This window comes from Ceratotherium simum, chromosome 16, assembly GCF_057802395.1.
Source record: "Ceratotherium simum simum isolate JZ-2026a chromosome 16, ASM5780239v1, whole genome shotgun sequence".
NCBI classification, from domain to species: Eukaryota; Metazoa; Chordata; class Mammalia; order Perissodactyla; family Rhinocerotidae; genus Ceratotherium; species Ceratotherium simum.
Window position 1 is genome coordinate 57,296,250 of NC_141915.1, and position 14,373 is coordinate 57,310,622.

Below are 14,373 nucleotides of genomic sequence, written 5' to 3' on the forward strand. Positions count from 1 at the left end.
CTTGCCCAGGGTCACACAGCTCGTAAGAGACAGAGCTTCAGCTCATCTCCTCTTGTATTTCTATAAATTGATGATGAGCCAACTTCTCTTCCCAACAGCATTCCTTGACGAACTAAAGACCAAGGAGAAATATTTCTACTTCCTTCTGCCTGAGGACTTTTTCAGCAAAAGAAGCATCCGTCTTTAAGTCTCTTCTCATTCTCATTAGTAATCTCATAGAAGGCCATTGTGGGTGGAATTGTGTCCTCCAAAAAGGTGTATTGAAGTACTAACCCCAGTACCTAGGAATGTGATCTTATTTGGAAATAGGGTTTTGGCAAAGGTAGTTAAATTAAGATGAGGTCATACTGGATCAGGGGGCCCTAATCCAATGACTGGTGTCCCTCCAAGAAGGGGAGATTTGGACACACAGAGAAGAAGGCCAAGCAAGCACAGGGCCAGAGATGGAGCAATGCATCCACCAGCCAAGGAATGCCAAGGATCGGGGCTGGGGGAGACTCTCCTCAGAGTCTCCAGAAGGAACCAATGCTGCCAACACCTTGATTTCGGACTTCTGACCTCCAGAACTGTGAGAGAATAAATTTGTGTTGTTTTAAGCCACCCAGTTTGTGGTACCTTGATACAGCTGCCCAGGAAAGGAATACAAAGGCAATGCCATTTTCCATTGGAGTTTTTAGTTTGTTTATTTTTGAGAGGATTGACCAGATGGTGTGTACATGTGCGTGCACATGCATGTGTGTGTGCGGAGGGCTCATCTCCCCCTCCTGTCACCCTCTTCCCCCCTCCCTGTGTCTGCCTCGCCCCCGAACGTCTCTGCACTAGCTGCCCTTCTCTGTGGGTGGGGCCACTGCCCTTCCTCTCCTTACAGAAAGCGGAGGGGGGAAGGGTGGCCTGAGAGGGCAGGCAGCCTCGGAGGGTCACCCCTGTGCCTTCTCTGGTGGGCAGGTCACCAGATCGAAGAGGAGGGCAGGTGGGGTTTACAACCCCAAGAGGAGCCCGGGTTGGAAAAATCTTCCTGCATATAATTCTCATTATGTGCAGCAGTAAAGACCCGGTCCTTGTAAAGGAATCAACAGAGCTTAAACTGGGCCTGCAAAGCCAGAGGATGAGGTGAGAATCAAAGGAAGTGGAATTAGTGCATTCAAAAAAGCAAGCAGCTTCCTGGAGAAAGGCCCCTGGGTCTTGCCTGCACTGAGACCCATACACCAGCAGAGAGGGAGCTGTCTCAGTAGAAGTTCTTGCAAGGAGGTAAATACTGCATAAGATGTGTAATAAACTCTGAGAGCCAAGGAGTAATCAACACAAGGAAATAAATTCTCCCAAAATAAAGGCAGCACAGGTATTGATGTGGGGTGGAGGGCTGTGATGTTTGTGGCAGTATACTTGTTTAAGATCCTGGGAAGAATTCATTCTCGGGAACCCAACAATAATTTACTAGAGCTTTAATAGTTGCCAAGTCCCCAGGCTGCTTTGGGTGGAATTTATTTTGGCACGATACAGCTCCTCTGGGAGGAAATAGAGAAAGAGACGCAGGGCAGCCGGCTATGCCGAGGAAAAGGGCTCCGACACCTGGGGGTCCCTGGACAGATCCTGTCCAGGCTCTTGCACGGAACTCCTCTGCCCTCTTCAGCCTCAGGCTGCTCTTCGACACACGTGCAGACACGCCTGGCACATGCAGATACGGGCTTTCCCATATGGTAACGTGTGCAGTGGATGGTTAGGCAGCCCCTCCAGCCCAGGCTGGGGCGGTGGACGGCTCCATTTCCTGCCTGGCCTTATCCATCACAGCGTTTCAGTCCATGGCAGGGCAGCATTTGGGTGCCGGGAGCACAGCAGTCCTGCTGCTTTTGCTCCCCAGGTGAGGCCCTCTTGGGAAGGCCACCAAGGCAGGCTCCGCCAGCTAACCCCTGGCTTCTCCCACTCCCAGGTTTCCCCCTGGGGCCGGGCTCATGGAGCGGATCCAGGCCATCGCCCAGAACGTCTCGGACATCGCCGTGAAGGTGGACCAGATCCTGCGCCACAGCTTGCTCCTGCACAGTAAGGGTGGGGGCCAGGGGGCACCCCTCTTCCCTCAGGAGGCCTGTGTCCTGAGAGGGACCTCTGGGATGGGGCCCTGACTTTTCCCTACAGCAGCTCCTCTGGCTCCTCAGGGCCCTCCTTCAGGCTCTCAGTGGGGTGACTCGGGCTCATCCCACGCTGACCTGGCATGAGAGTGCTGAGGACAGCAGAGGTCCCTGGAGACCAGGGTGGCCCTTCTATTCCTCTTGATGTGGGGAGTAGCAGGCTGGGGGCTACAGGCCTTAACTCTGCCCTCTACATGAGGTCTGCCCATCCAGGCAGCTGGTTCCTAGCCATTCAAGCCAGCTCCTTACTGGTTCTGAACCCTCTAAGGAGGGTGGGTGTGGTGGCAGAAGGGGGCAGCTCAGGTCCTCAGCAAGTTGACCTTCTCCTCCTGCAGTGTCTGAAGGCCGGCGGGACCAGTGTGAGGCGCCCAGCGACCCCAAGTTCCCTGACTGCTCAGGGAAGGTGGAGGTAAGGCCTGGAGCTGAGGGTGGGGGTGGGGGTGGGGGTGACCAGGAGGGGTGGGCTCCTCCTCGGGGGGCCATGCCTCAGACTGGCTCTGGGACCCCACTCCTGGCAGGGATATCCACCAGCAAGGCTCTCTCTGCCCAGCCCCTGGACCCTGACCCTGGATCTAGCTGGCGGAGGCCAACCTCAGAGAGACAGCCTCTCTGCTTGGGCCATCTGCCTGGCCCTCCAGCCCAAATTCCCCAGGATGTCATGTTTCAGTACTTTCTTACAGCAAAGGAACTATTAAATATATGCCTACTACCACCAGCAGCCTGATTCCCGACAGGTTCAGACAAGGAGGAGACTCAGTCTCTCTTCCTGTCCTCCTGGCCCAGCTAACCAGCTGGACGGAGAGCCCCTCTGGCCCCGCCTCCGGTTGCATGAAGTCTGTCCTTCCAGGGAGCCAGTCCACAAGCGTAAAAGCTAGCTCGCAACTGGTTCTGAATTCTCCAAGGGGGTGGGGCGGCAGCACTGCAGATCCCTTCCTCGGTGACCACGTCGGATCACTGTGGGTGATCTGGTCCCAGCCCTTGCACCCTGAGAGACTGTTCCCCAACCTTGGCCTCAGCTGAATCCTGTTCTCAGTAACGCGGATGGGGAACCAAGGGAGAGGGAGACCAGCCAGGCCCCTCGCTGCTGTGCCTCGTGCTGTTTGCCCCAGAGCTTTGCCCGCGTGTGCCCTGACCCGGCCTTATTCTCTTTGAATTCTCCTCTTTCTGGGCCTGGGGGATGGTGGTCCTGCCCTGCCTTCCCTGAGGTCATGGGGCCCTGGTCCAGTCTCTCTTCTCTACTTCTGGCCCTTGCTGCCTCTTTAGGGTGGGCCCCAGAAGCCTCGTCCTGAAGGACCTCAGGGTCCCCAGGGACGTGCATGCGGGGGGGCCCGTTGAGGGTGTGGGTGGGCTGGCGCCGGCTCCCTGACCCAGGCTGGCCCTCTCTTCAGTGGATGCGTGCCCGCTGGACCTCTGACCCGTGCTACGCGTTCTTTGGGGTGGACGGCACCGAGTGCTCCTTCCTCATCTACCTCAGTGAGGTCGAGTGGTTCTGCCCGCTGCTGCCCTGGAGGAACCAGACGGCTGCCCAGACGGCCCCCAAGCCTCTCCCCAAAGTCCAGGTAGGCCTGGGAGGCAGGTGGGCCAGTGAGGGGCTGGTGATGGGTCAGCTGGCCTCCCCAGGTGAGACATCCTTGGGGGACGGTGGGAGGAATGCTTCGCCCCCCTGGTAAAATGAGGCCGCCAGCTCTGCCTGGTAGATGGGCAGGTCTCAGCCCCCCAGCCTGACAGTGCCCGTCCCACCTTCTGGGGATGCTGCAAAGCTGGGCCTGCCTGAGGGGCAACCTGAGGCCCTGGAGGCACTGCTTCAATGGACTAAAATAATAGTAATAACAGCTGTCACTTATGAAGGCTTCCTGTGTGCCAGACACTTTATGTGCTTAAACCTCCCAGCAGTCCTTATGCAATCGTATTTGACAGATGACAAGTCTGAGGTCTAGAGAGTTGAGTTAACTTGTTCAAGGCGTCTGGTTATTCTGGCTCCACTGAAAGGTGGCCTGGCCTCCCTGCCATCTGGACCCTGGCTCTGACCACTACCCTCACTCCCTCCTTGGAGCAGCTGGGATCCCTGGGCACTGTCATAACTGACTACCTCCTGAAGGGCTCAGGACAGGAGGCTGATTGGAGCTGGGCTGGGACAGACCACTTGGCTGGGGGGTGAGAGCAGGGCTCCCCAACTGTGGGGGCTGGTGGGCCTCTTAGAAAGTGCTGGAGAAGCTAGAGCAGGCCCCAGCGTCATGGGGAGGGTGCCAGCCCCTGTCCCCAGGGTAGCGCATGACAGTGGTGGCATGGCTGCGGGTCAGAGCTTTCGAGCACTGAGGTCTGGACTCCCCTCCAGGCAGTTTTCCGGAGCAACCTGTCCCACCTCCTGGAGCTGATGGGCAGTGGGAAGGAGTCTCTAATCTTCATGAAGAAACGGACCAAGCGGCTCACAGCCCAGTGGGCAATGGCCGCCCAGCGCCTAGCACGGAAGCTGGGGGGTGTCCAGAGGGACCAGAAGCAGGTACCTTACCCTCTCTGTGCATTCGGGGAGCTGAACTCACAGAGCTTAGGAAACTAGCTCAGGACCCCAGGCTTCCAGGTGGGCACTGGGTCTGCCCTCGGGAAAGTTTTATTGAATTTACTTGAGTTTGAGCCGGGGGTGGGTTGGGGAGGCAGAGTCAAGATAGATGCATGTGGTGGTCCCTGGCCCTTTTCAGCTTTGGGGTAGAACCACAAGCCCTCTCCCCCACTTAGGGGTCCTGCATTCTGTAGACATTTGTTCTTGTCAAACAGAAAAGTCATGGCATTTGCCTGGAATGTTGGGAATAATGTAGCCTGTTTTGGGGAGATTCATTGGTTTGTCCGTCCATCCATCCGTCCATCTATCCATCATCCACGCAATACTGACCTGACTCTCACATCACTTGTTTATTTCTTTCAGAGCCCCTATCGTTTCATGAGATTCTCTCTTGTCTGTGTTTACTGTTGTTCTCCTCTTCCATTGGGACATCAGCGCCTTGAGGGCAGGATGTGACCGTCTTGTTCACCTGTATCCCCAGTGCCCCGTGTGGTCACTCTGCCCCTTGGCCCCGTGCTGTGCTCTGGTGCCAGAAAGTGCCTGCCCAGGCGCAGGCTGGAGACGGCGTCTGCTGCTGGCCAGGTCTTCCTGGGGTGGCAGGCCTGAGTGCCGCTTCTCCTCCACGCTGACCCTCTGTGTCCCCCCACCAGATCCTCGTCCACATCGGCTTCCTGACGGAGGAGTCTGGGGACGTGTTCAGCCCGAGGGTGCTGAAGGGCGGGCCTCTGGGGGAGATGGTGCAATGGGCAGACATCCTGGCGACTCTCTATGTCCTGGGCCACGGCCTGCGGGTCACAGTGTCCCTGAAGGAGCTGCAGAGGTGAGTGCCGGGTGGGGGAGGGGAGGAAGGGGAACCCGTCTACTCCACCTGCAGGTCCCTGGGAAGCTTCTTGGGGTACTGTCGGATAGTGACATTCCTCATCTCCTCCTCCACCTGCTCGGTCTGCCTCCCACCCCCTCCTCCTCCACGCTGATGCCTGGCTGTGTTTGGGATGCACCAAGGAAGTGAATTTGCATGGTGCTGTTCAAACAGGGTCCCATTCTCCATCTCGGGGCCAATGGGGGCCCTGGTGTTTGCTCCCCGGGGCGGACACACGTTGGCTTGTGGAATTGAGCCATGTCACACAGGTGGTGTCCCCTCTGCCTGCCGTCCTAGTGGGCTTGGTACAGCCTTGGGGTTTCACTTCTGGAACTGGACTCCTTCTTGGGCATATTCTGGGGGCTGGAGGCCAGTAAGACCTGGAATGTGGTGAGGTGGCTGGTGATGCCTTGCCCTTCCCCAGTGCTTGCCTTTCCAGTTTCTCCTCGATGCTGTTGGAGGTGGGACACTGGTGGTTAGAGGGGGGTAGGATTGTATGATAAGGGTTATTTTAATGACTTATCTGTGGGATGTAGAAATACAGACACTTTTTCTTCTTTTATTTATTAATATTTGTTATATGATATTTGATACATACAGAAATATATGTAACGTGTTACGAAGCACAAGATTAGAGTGATCTCCCACGATTGTGCCATCCAACCTGAGAATGAACATGACCAGGACTCTTGTGTCGCCTCAGTGCTCTGTCTCTCACCCATCCCTCTGCCTCCCCCTGGAGGAAAGCTGTAACTTGGATTTTGTTTTTATCACTCCTTTGCTTTTGTAAAAAGATTAGTTTTTCCCATGATCCTGTCTCCATAAACAATATATGGTTTAGTTCTATTTTGTTTTGGTTTTAAGCTTTGTAAAAATGGCATCTGTTGTGTGTAGTCTCTGAGACTTGCTTTCTTCACCCATGATTATGTTTCAAAGATTCATCCATGTTGTTGCATGCAACTCTCTTTCATTCATTTTCACTGCTGTATGATATTCCATTGTGTGAATGTACCATAATTATTTATCAATTTATCGTGCGTGGATATTTTTTCCTGTTTTTACAAGTTATTTTGGACGATGCTGTGGTGGACATTCTTGTACATGTCACCTGGTATACCTGTGTCAAAGTTTCTTTTGGGTATAAACTTAGGTGCACAACTGCTGGGACTTAGGGTATGTGAAAATTCACCTTTACAAGATAATGCCAATTGTTTCCTTAAGTGATTGCACTGATTCACTCCCCCCGTGTGAAGATTCCCAGGGGGCACATTCGCACCCACACTTAGTGTTGTCAGGCTCCCTAACTGAGGTGTGAAGTGGATCTTGATATCTCTGTTGTGGTTTTAATGTGCATTTCCCCGACAGCTAATGTGGCTGAGCATCCTGTCATGTTTGTCTCTGCTTCTTTCTTCTTGATGAAATGCCCATTCACGACATTTGCCCACTTTTCTGCTGGATGGTTTATCTTTTCCCTATTGAGTTGTCAGAGTTCTTTATATATTATGGATATAAATCCTGTGTGAGTTATATGTGTTTAAAAATCTTCTGATTTGTGGCTTGTCTTTGTAATTCTTTATGTGTTTTATTTTTTGGAGGGACAGAAGGTCTTGATTTTAATGTAATCAAAGTCATCAATCTTTTTCTTTATGGTTAGGGATTTTGTGCTTCATGGATTTCTATTCCTCCTTTTCATCGGTATCTGGATGAGACTGTTCTAACTTGGCCCCAGGGCACAACTAAGGAAGGGCCCCCTACCTTGTTTGCCTGCGAATTAACTTTTCTTCATCAGCCCATTAACTTACTCTTAGGTGGTTTTCAAGCTAAAAGGTGATTCTGTCCAGAGCCTGCCCACCATCTTGATGGTCTGTGGGTTCTAGAGGTATCTTTCCTTCTGATTGGCATGAATGCTGATGCTCTGTGGCACAGGAGTGTTGGAGAGAGGAGGATGCTGATGGGCACAGAACCATCAACAATCTTAGGTCACTTAGGTCTTGGGCAGTTACTCAGCCTCTGCAGTTTTTCTCTGAGACTTGGAATCTGCCAGTAACTCAGGTAGAACTTCCCATGACCTCAGCCAGAGGGAGGTACCAGGACCAGCCTTATTGAGTAGGGGGAGAAGGAGGCTGAGACGGGGTTGTGCTGTGAGGCCACTAAACAACCTAGTGGTTTGAAGATTTTCATCCCCATGGCTTGAAAGTCACACCACTGAATCCTTCTGTTGGGTTGATGCGCTTGTCTGCAGCAGGCCTAGTGAAGATGAAAAGTGTCTTCAGAGAGAACAGCACATATAAGTGAAAATGTAGAACACGGTCCACTTCCAAGGGGAAGAGGTGACAGGGACTAATGAGGGGGCTGCATGGTTGTGGCAGTGTTGGGAAGCACAGTCTCAGGTGGGGGGTGGCGGGTTCTGGGGGAGGAGGTGAAAGCCTGGTTTCAAGGCCACCTTGAAATAGAGCCTCTGCCACCCCCTCTGGCTGATTGTTCCCTGAGCTGGAAGGACCTGGGCTGGGAGCTGTCCCCGAGAGCTGGTGCTGAACCTGCAGACTCGCTACCCAGTGCTGGGAGAGAGGGAACCAGCACGTCTCAAACTCTGGCTCTCACCCCTGTGGCATTTTGTTGTCAGATCCAGCTGTTCGAGTTGTGCAGACCAGTTCAGAGCTGGGTCTGCCCCCTTACCGCCCGCCGGTGCACACTGCTGCTCACCATGCTGTGCCCACCCCCAGCTCCCTCTGCATAGAGAGCTCAGGAGATACATCAACACTGGGTCTGTGGAGCAGAACGCTGCAGAGGCAGCTAACGTTTGCAAATAATGAAAAGAGGCATCTTCGCCTGGCCTCACAGCTTCCTGCAGGAAAGTCAGATGGGGCCGGGGTGAGGAGGAGGAAGGAGAAAAGGGACCTGGTGTGTGGGAAGCCAAAGAAGTCTTGGGCAACTTGTGGATGGCACAGCTAGCGGCTGTGGGTAGTCACGGGCCAGACCTGCCCCAGGTAGAGCAGCAAGCATGGGTCTGGGGGCCCTTGTCTGCTGGGTCGCTAGAGACGCCAAGATGCAGTGGGAAGAATTCTGGGGCTGGGGGCTGTCCAGAGCCCTCATTCCAGGCTCTGCCACACACAAAGTCCCCTGTGAGTGTGGAGCGTCTTTGTAACAGCGTCACTGACACCTCGCCCCACCTCAAAGGTAGGTGAATTCATGTTTATCAAACAGCATTCAGCTTGATTCCTCCCTTCTGACTGTGCTTCTTCTGGGGCCGGAGAGGTGAGAACTTCCTTCCTTTATTGCTCCCTCAGGGAATGGGAAGGCTTCTCCCATGCATTTGTGACTGTCCAACCCCATACTTAGAGAGTCATCCTTCCACGACAGAGCAGGTATTTGACAAGTCTCCTCAAGAGGCGAAAATTTAACTCATTGATTCTGCTTTTCAGCCTGTACTGGGGTGTCTCCTCTCTCAACCTTCACCCTGAGTCCTTACCTGCCCAGAGCACTTCTTCCTCCTCTGGCCACTCTTTGTGTCTTGTGCTGAGCCTGTGGTCAATGAGGCTGCCATTGCCCATCACGGGGCCCGAGCAGTGACGATGAGGGTCACTGCACTGGGGAGGCCCTGAAAGTGAGGCGCTGGTGAGAAGTATCAAGATCAGAAATACCCCTGGCTGCCATCGCTTTCACTACACACATGCACCCACATGTGTGCACATGCACGCATGCCCCTGTGCACAACCACATATGTACACACATGTATGTGTGCACACATGCGTGTGCACATGTGCCCTATGCTTGCACACACATATGCACATCCCTGCACACAGGTGCATGCACACATGTGCACACACACACATTCACACATCCCACAGAGAATCCAGATCTTCCCGCCAACATGTCACTTCCTGCCAGGCTCATGCAGCTCTGAAATTCCCAGAAGCAGGGGCTCCAGGGAGAGGTCGCCCCATCTCTGATTTGCTTTTCATTAAATGGGCAGGCCCAGGGCTGTGCCCAGACGGCTCTGCCTTGGTCCCCTGCGGGGTGTCGGTGTGAGTGATCACTCTTGCTCAGACAGGGCAGAGTTGTGTAAACAGCCCAGACACCTCAGGGAACAGCCTTGGGAAGGTGCTCTCTAAATCCGCTACCAGATACAATTTTAAAACAACTAAAAGAATAAAAATCAAAAAAGAAAATAAACTTCCCCAGGAGACACAATACAGTTAAGTCTATAAAATTAACGGCATCAGCTGTGGTTGGATAGCATTCCAGGTGGGATTCTTAACCCTGGCTGCAGCAGAGCTGCTCATCTGGGCCCCTCTGGGCGTCTCTGATTTAACTGGTCTGGGTGGGGCCAAGTATCAAGTTTTCAAAGCTTCCCAGGTGATCTAATGAGCAGCAAGGGTTGAGAAGTGGGAAAGTTGAGGCTGTACCTTTTCTAATCACCTGTTTCTCACACACACACACACACACACACACACACACAGACCAGCTGGGGGATAGCTGTGGGACTGGGACATTGTAGACTGTGTGAACTGGCCTTCATGGCTTGTTCAAAAGAGCTGTCCTCTGTGTCTCCAGCGCAGGTCCTGAGGGGCAGGATTAGGGCCTGGGATGGGGGCTCAGGGCCCTAGAAGATTTGTAGAAAGAGTGCTCAGATTTCTCCCAAGCCTGTATTTGTACATCTGAAAGCACCGACGATACCCTTGGTTGCAGGGGTGGGGGCCGACTGGAGGGGGCGGGCCAAGGAGACACCCTTGGAGGTGGCCCAGACAGTGGGGTGTCTCATGCCCGACCCGGGGCATCAGGTGGGAACCTGCTGATCTGGAATGTACTTTGAGCCATGCCATTTCTTGATGTACTTTTTTCCCGTGACAGATGTAAGCTGTGAGCTCCTCAAGCTCATTGTCTGCCAGGGCCATCCTGACACTACGTAAATGCAGCCTTTCCTCGAAGCAGAGATGTAAATGCAGATGTGTATTGGTTTGCTAGGGCTGCTGTAACAAAGTACCACAGACTGGGCAGCTTAAACAACAGAAATTTATCGCCTCACAGTTCTGGAGGCCGAAAGTCCAAGATCAGGGGTCAGCAAGGTCGGCTCCTTCTGAGGCTGTGAGGGAGAATCTGTCTCAGGCCTCTCCCCTAGCTTCTGGTGGTTCATGGGTGATCTTTGGCTGCTAGAAGCATCACCCCAATCTCTGCCTTCATCTTCACATGGCCTTCTCTCTGTGTACGTGTGTGTGTCTGAATTTCCCCTTTTTATAAGGGCACCAGTCATATTGGATTAGGGCCCACCCTAATGACCTCATTTCAACTTGATTACCCCTATAAAGACCCTGTCTCCAAATAAGGTCACATTCTGAGGTACTGTGGGTTAGGACTCCAACATATGAGTTTTTGGGGGACACAATGCAACCTGTAACAAGATGGTGACCGTTGGAGCCTGGAAAGGGGTGGTGGGCAGAAATACCACTGAATACGTGCACGGCGTTGCCGTGGGTTCTGCAGGAGGAGGCAGGATCATCCGGAGGCCTCGCCTCCCAGCCTTGGGGAGTCATTCCACACGAGTGGCACCAGGTTAATTTGAAAATAGGTCAACGAGATGTGAAGGTAATCTGAATTCTGAGAGTCGTGTCTTGGCTTCTGCAGCAGAAACGTCTCCCTGGGCTGGCGACATGACCCGTGTGGGGAAGGCAGCAGGACAAAAACGCTGCTGGTACATTTGTTGTAGTTGATTCACAGATGTTCATGGCAGATGTCTTGGCCACTGACTAAGCAACAAGGCTGGACGGATGAGCTGCTTTTCTCTGCTCCTCGTGTTTTGGTGTTTTAATTAACTGGCTCACTGGAGTGACGTTTGGGGCAATGCACAGAATCCTCATCTGCCTTTGCCGCTGCAGGATGTTTCCGGGGTGAGAGAGGGGGTGTGCGGGAACAATGCGCTCCGTGCGAAGCGTGCAGTGAGGTGATGTCAGACGTCCCTGCCCGTGCCCCGCCACGTGCACAGAGTGAGAAGCAGAGGCAAAGCCAGAGTCCCCGTAGGCTGCACCCCTTGTCGTCCTCATGAATGCCCAGATCCACAGTGGGCATTTTGAAGTTAAGCCTTTCCCTTCCCGCCTGCCCAGAATTGGCTGTGCTCATCAATTTTATTTGCATAATTTCAAGCATCATTAATAGTACATGGCATGAGGAAAAATTACTGAGCTCTTCTTCCATCCATGAGTGAAATTGGGTTTAGTAGAAAATTATTTGACTTAACTGGCAAATGATGCAAGCTGAGAGGAGAATGTTTAAGCAGGACGAGGAGAGAGACTCTTGGCTGTTGAGCTCACGGCCGGGTGGAAATCCGTCTCCTGGCCCTTTTGCTGGTTCAACATTTGTTCAAGGGAAATACCGGGCAGGGTCCGGGAGAATGATGGAGGCAGGGGCCGCATCCTGTTCCTCGGGCTCAGCCCAGCTTGACAGGGCTCTTTCAGCTGAACCCTCTCAGGAGCCAGCTGCACAGGCCTCGGGGTTTGAACCCATTCAGATCTGGCTGTGACTGGCTCCAGCTGGCCTGAAGCAGGCTGAACTAGCCCGCTTGAAGCAGCCACTGGGTGGATGGTGCTGCCATTCTCTGAGGGGAGGGAGAGAAAAGCATTGGGTTTGGGGGGCACTTGAGGAAGACCTTGAGGTTGGGTTCAGACCATTAGAATTAGCGGTTCCCAAGTGGAGGCAGCTGAGTGATGGGCCGGGGGCTCAGAATGGAGACAGCATCTTGGCAGCCGATGGTAATTGGACACAATCATGAATGAAATTGCCAAATGATAGGAAAAAAGGCCTGAGAGCAAAGTCTTAAGAAATGGCAACATTTACAGGCCTCTTAGAGGAAGAGGTGCTGGCAGAGGAGACTCAGGAGTGGCCAGGAGAGTGTGGCCAATGATGTCAAATGCTCACAAAAAGTAAGGAGACTGAGAGATGTCCAACAAATTTAGCCACATGGAAGTCATTATTGACTCTAGACAGAATAGTTTTGATTGAGTTGTGGGATCAAAAGTCAGAAGTTTATGGGTTGCAGGATGAGGGGCTGGTGCGGAAACCCGCAATGAGTTAGGTGCTGCTTCAAGGAGCTTGGCTGTGAGGAGGAGGGGAGAGAAAGGGGACAGGAGTCCACGGACAGTAGAACTGTGGGAAGATGTACGAGTTTCCTGGGGCTGCTGAAACAAAGTGCCACAAGCTGGGTGGCTTAAACAACAGATATTTATTGTCTCTCAGTTCTGGAGGCCAGAAGTCTAAAATCAAGATGTCGGCAGAGTTGGTTCCTTCTGAGGCTGTGAGGGGGAATCTGTTCCAGGCTTCTCTCCTAGATTCTAGGAGCCTCTGGCATTCCTTGGCTTATGATGGCCATCTTCTCCTGATATCTTCACATCCTCTTCCCTCTGTCTCTGTGTCCAAATTTCCCCTTCTTATAGGGACACCATCATATTGGATTAGAGCCCACTCCAGTGACTCCATCTTAACTTGATCATCTGCAAAGACCGGATTTCCAAATAAAGTCACATTCACAGGTGCTGGGGGATAGGACCTCAACATCTTTTGGGGGGATACAGTTCAACCCATAACAGAAAGTATGCTTGCGTATTTTTCACGATGGGGGAGTTGTAAGCACGTTTAAATCCCGTGCGAAGGAGCCAGAACAGGGAGCAGTGGAAGATCCAGGAAAGAGACAGCGTCGTGCGTGGCAGCCCGAGAGGACGGCCCCGGGAGGAAGAGGAAGAGAGCAGGATGTGGTGGCGGTGCTGTGGGGCCAGGGACTGGTCTTTATCTTATCTTTGACGGAGGAGGGACGAGCATCCTCTGCGAGTGAGGTGGAGGGGGCGGGAGGAGAGTGGACAAGACTGAAACACACCCCAAAGGCCCCCCCGGATTTGTAGTGTGATAGCCTTTAAAAACAAGATTTGAACCAAATATGGCAGTTTTGACAAGGCCAGGAAGTGGGAGCACAGGTATCGATTGTATCATTATATTATTTCCTATAATTTTCGGGATGCTTGAAATATTTTATAATATATAAAATACATAGATCAGAGCAAGAGAAGGGAGAGCTGCATCTAGGATCTGCTTGGCGCTTGGCAGACTCTTGTGAATAGAGGCTCCCCACCCCCCTTCCAAGAGGAGGCATGAGAGGCCAATGATTAATTTACACTAAAACACTGCATCCTCTTGGGCTCCAAGGAGGCATTTTAATCTCCTGTGTGGTGGGATCATGTTCAGCACAGCCGAACGCCATGGAAGGTTGGGGACCTCTGCTGCTGGGGGCCCAGAGCTGCACTGGTCCCTGCCCTTCATCCTTCCTCGGACCCAGGAGGGACGATTCCTTGCAAGGCCGCCCCCCATCTCCCGCTCCATGCTGCACTGAGCCAGTGACCAAGTCTTGATATTGGCCAATAAACACGACCTCATGTTGCAGTGGCTGAGTCACCTTTCCTGGCTCTGGCCTGGTCCACATTGGGGCCAGAGGGCTGCAAAGGAAGAGACTTTTAAAGGAAACCGCAGGCTCCCATGAAAGGTTTGTGCAACCCAAGTTGGGTGGGAAGGACTTGGAGGGAGTCAGGTGAGAAATGAGGAGGAGGGCTGGCTTCTGAAGGCTCTAGAAGGAAGGGTAAGGAGGCGGGATTCGTTTGGGAAGCATCAGCACGTCTTCAAATCTCAGGGGCCAGGGGTTCTTGTAGAGGGAGGTGGGTCCAGTGTTCTCTGCCCACCAAGTACAGGGCAAGAGGAGGTCTCGTCCAATGGCAGCTGGAGAGGAGGAGGGCGGACAGCGGGACGAACTTCCTGGAGACCGAGAGTGCCCCACAGAGAGGGGAGAAGTCTGCTGCTCT

The 14,373-nt window shown here is 53.1% G+C and overlaps 1 protein-coding gene across 3 annotated transcripts in view; it reads left to right on the forward strand.

Annotated features, from left to right (window-relative positions):
• The window catches only part of MGAT5B (alpha-1,6-mannosylglycoprotein 6-beta-N-acetylglucosaminyltransferase B), a 78,980-nt gene that overhangs the window by 31,335 nt on the left and 33,272 nt on the right, over positions 1 to 14,373 (forward strand). For all 3 annotated transcript variants that reach the window (XM_087441673.1, XM_087441675.1, XM_087441676.1), the window contains exons 4-8: positions 1,928 to 2,037; positions 2,459 to 2,532; positions 3,512 to 3,682; positions 4,459 to 4,623; positions 5,331 to 5,500. In XM_087441673.1, coding sequence (XP_087297799.1) covers positions 1,928 to 2,037; positions 2,459 to 2,532; positions 3,512 to 3,682; positions 4,459 to 4,623; positions 5,331 to 5,500 — 690 coding nt within the window. The remainder of the gene's footprint in view (positions 1 to 1,927; positions 2,038 to 2,458; positions 2,533 to 3,511; positions 3,683 to 4,458; positions 4,624 to 5,330; positions 5,501 to 14,373) is intronic.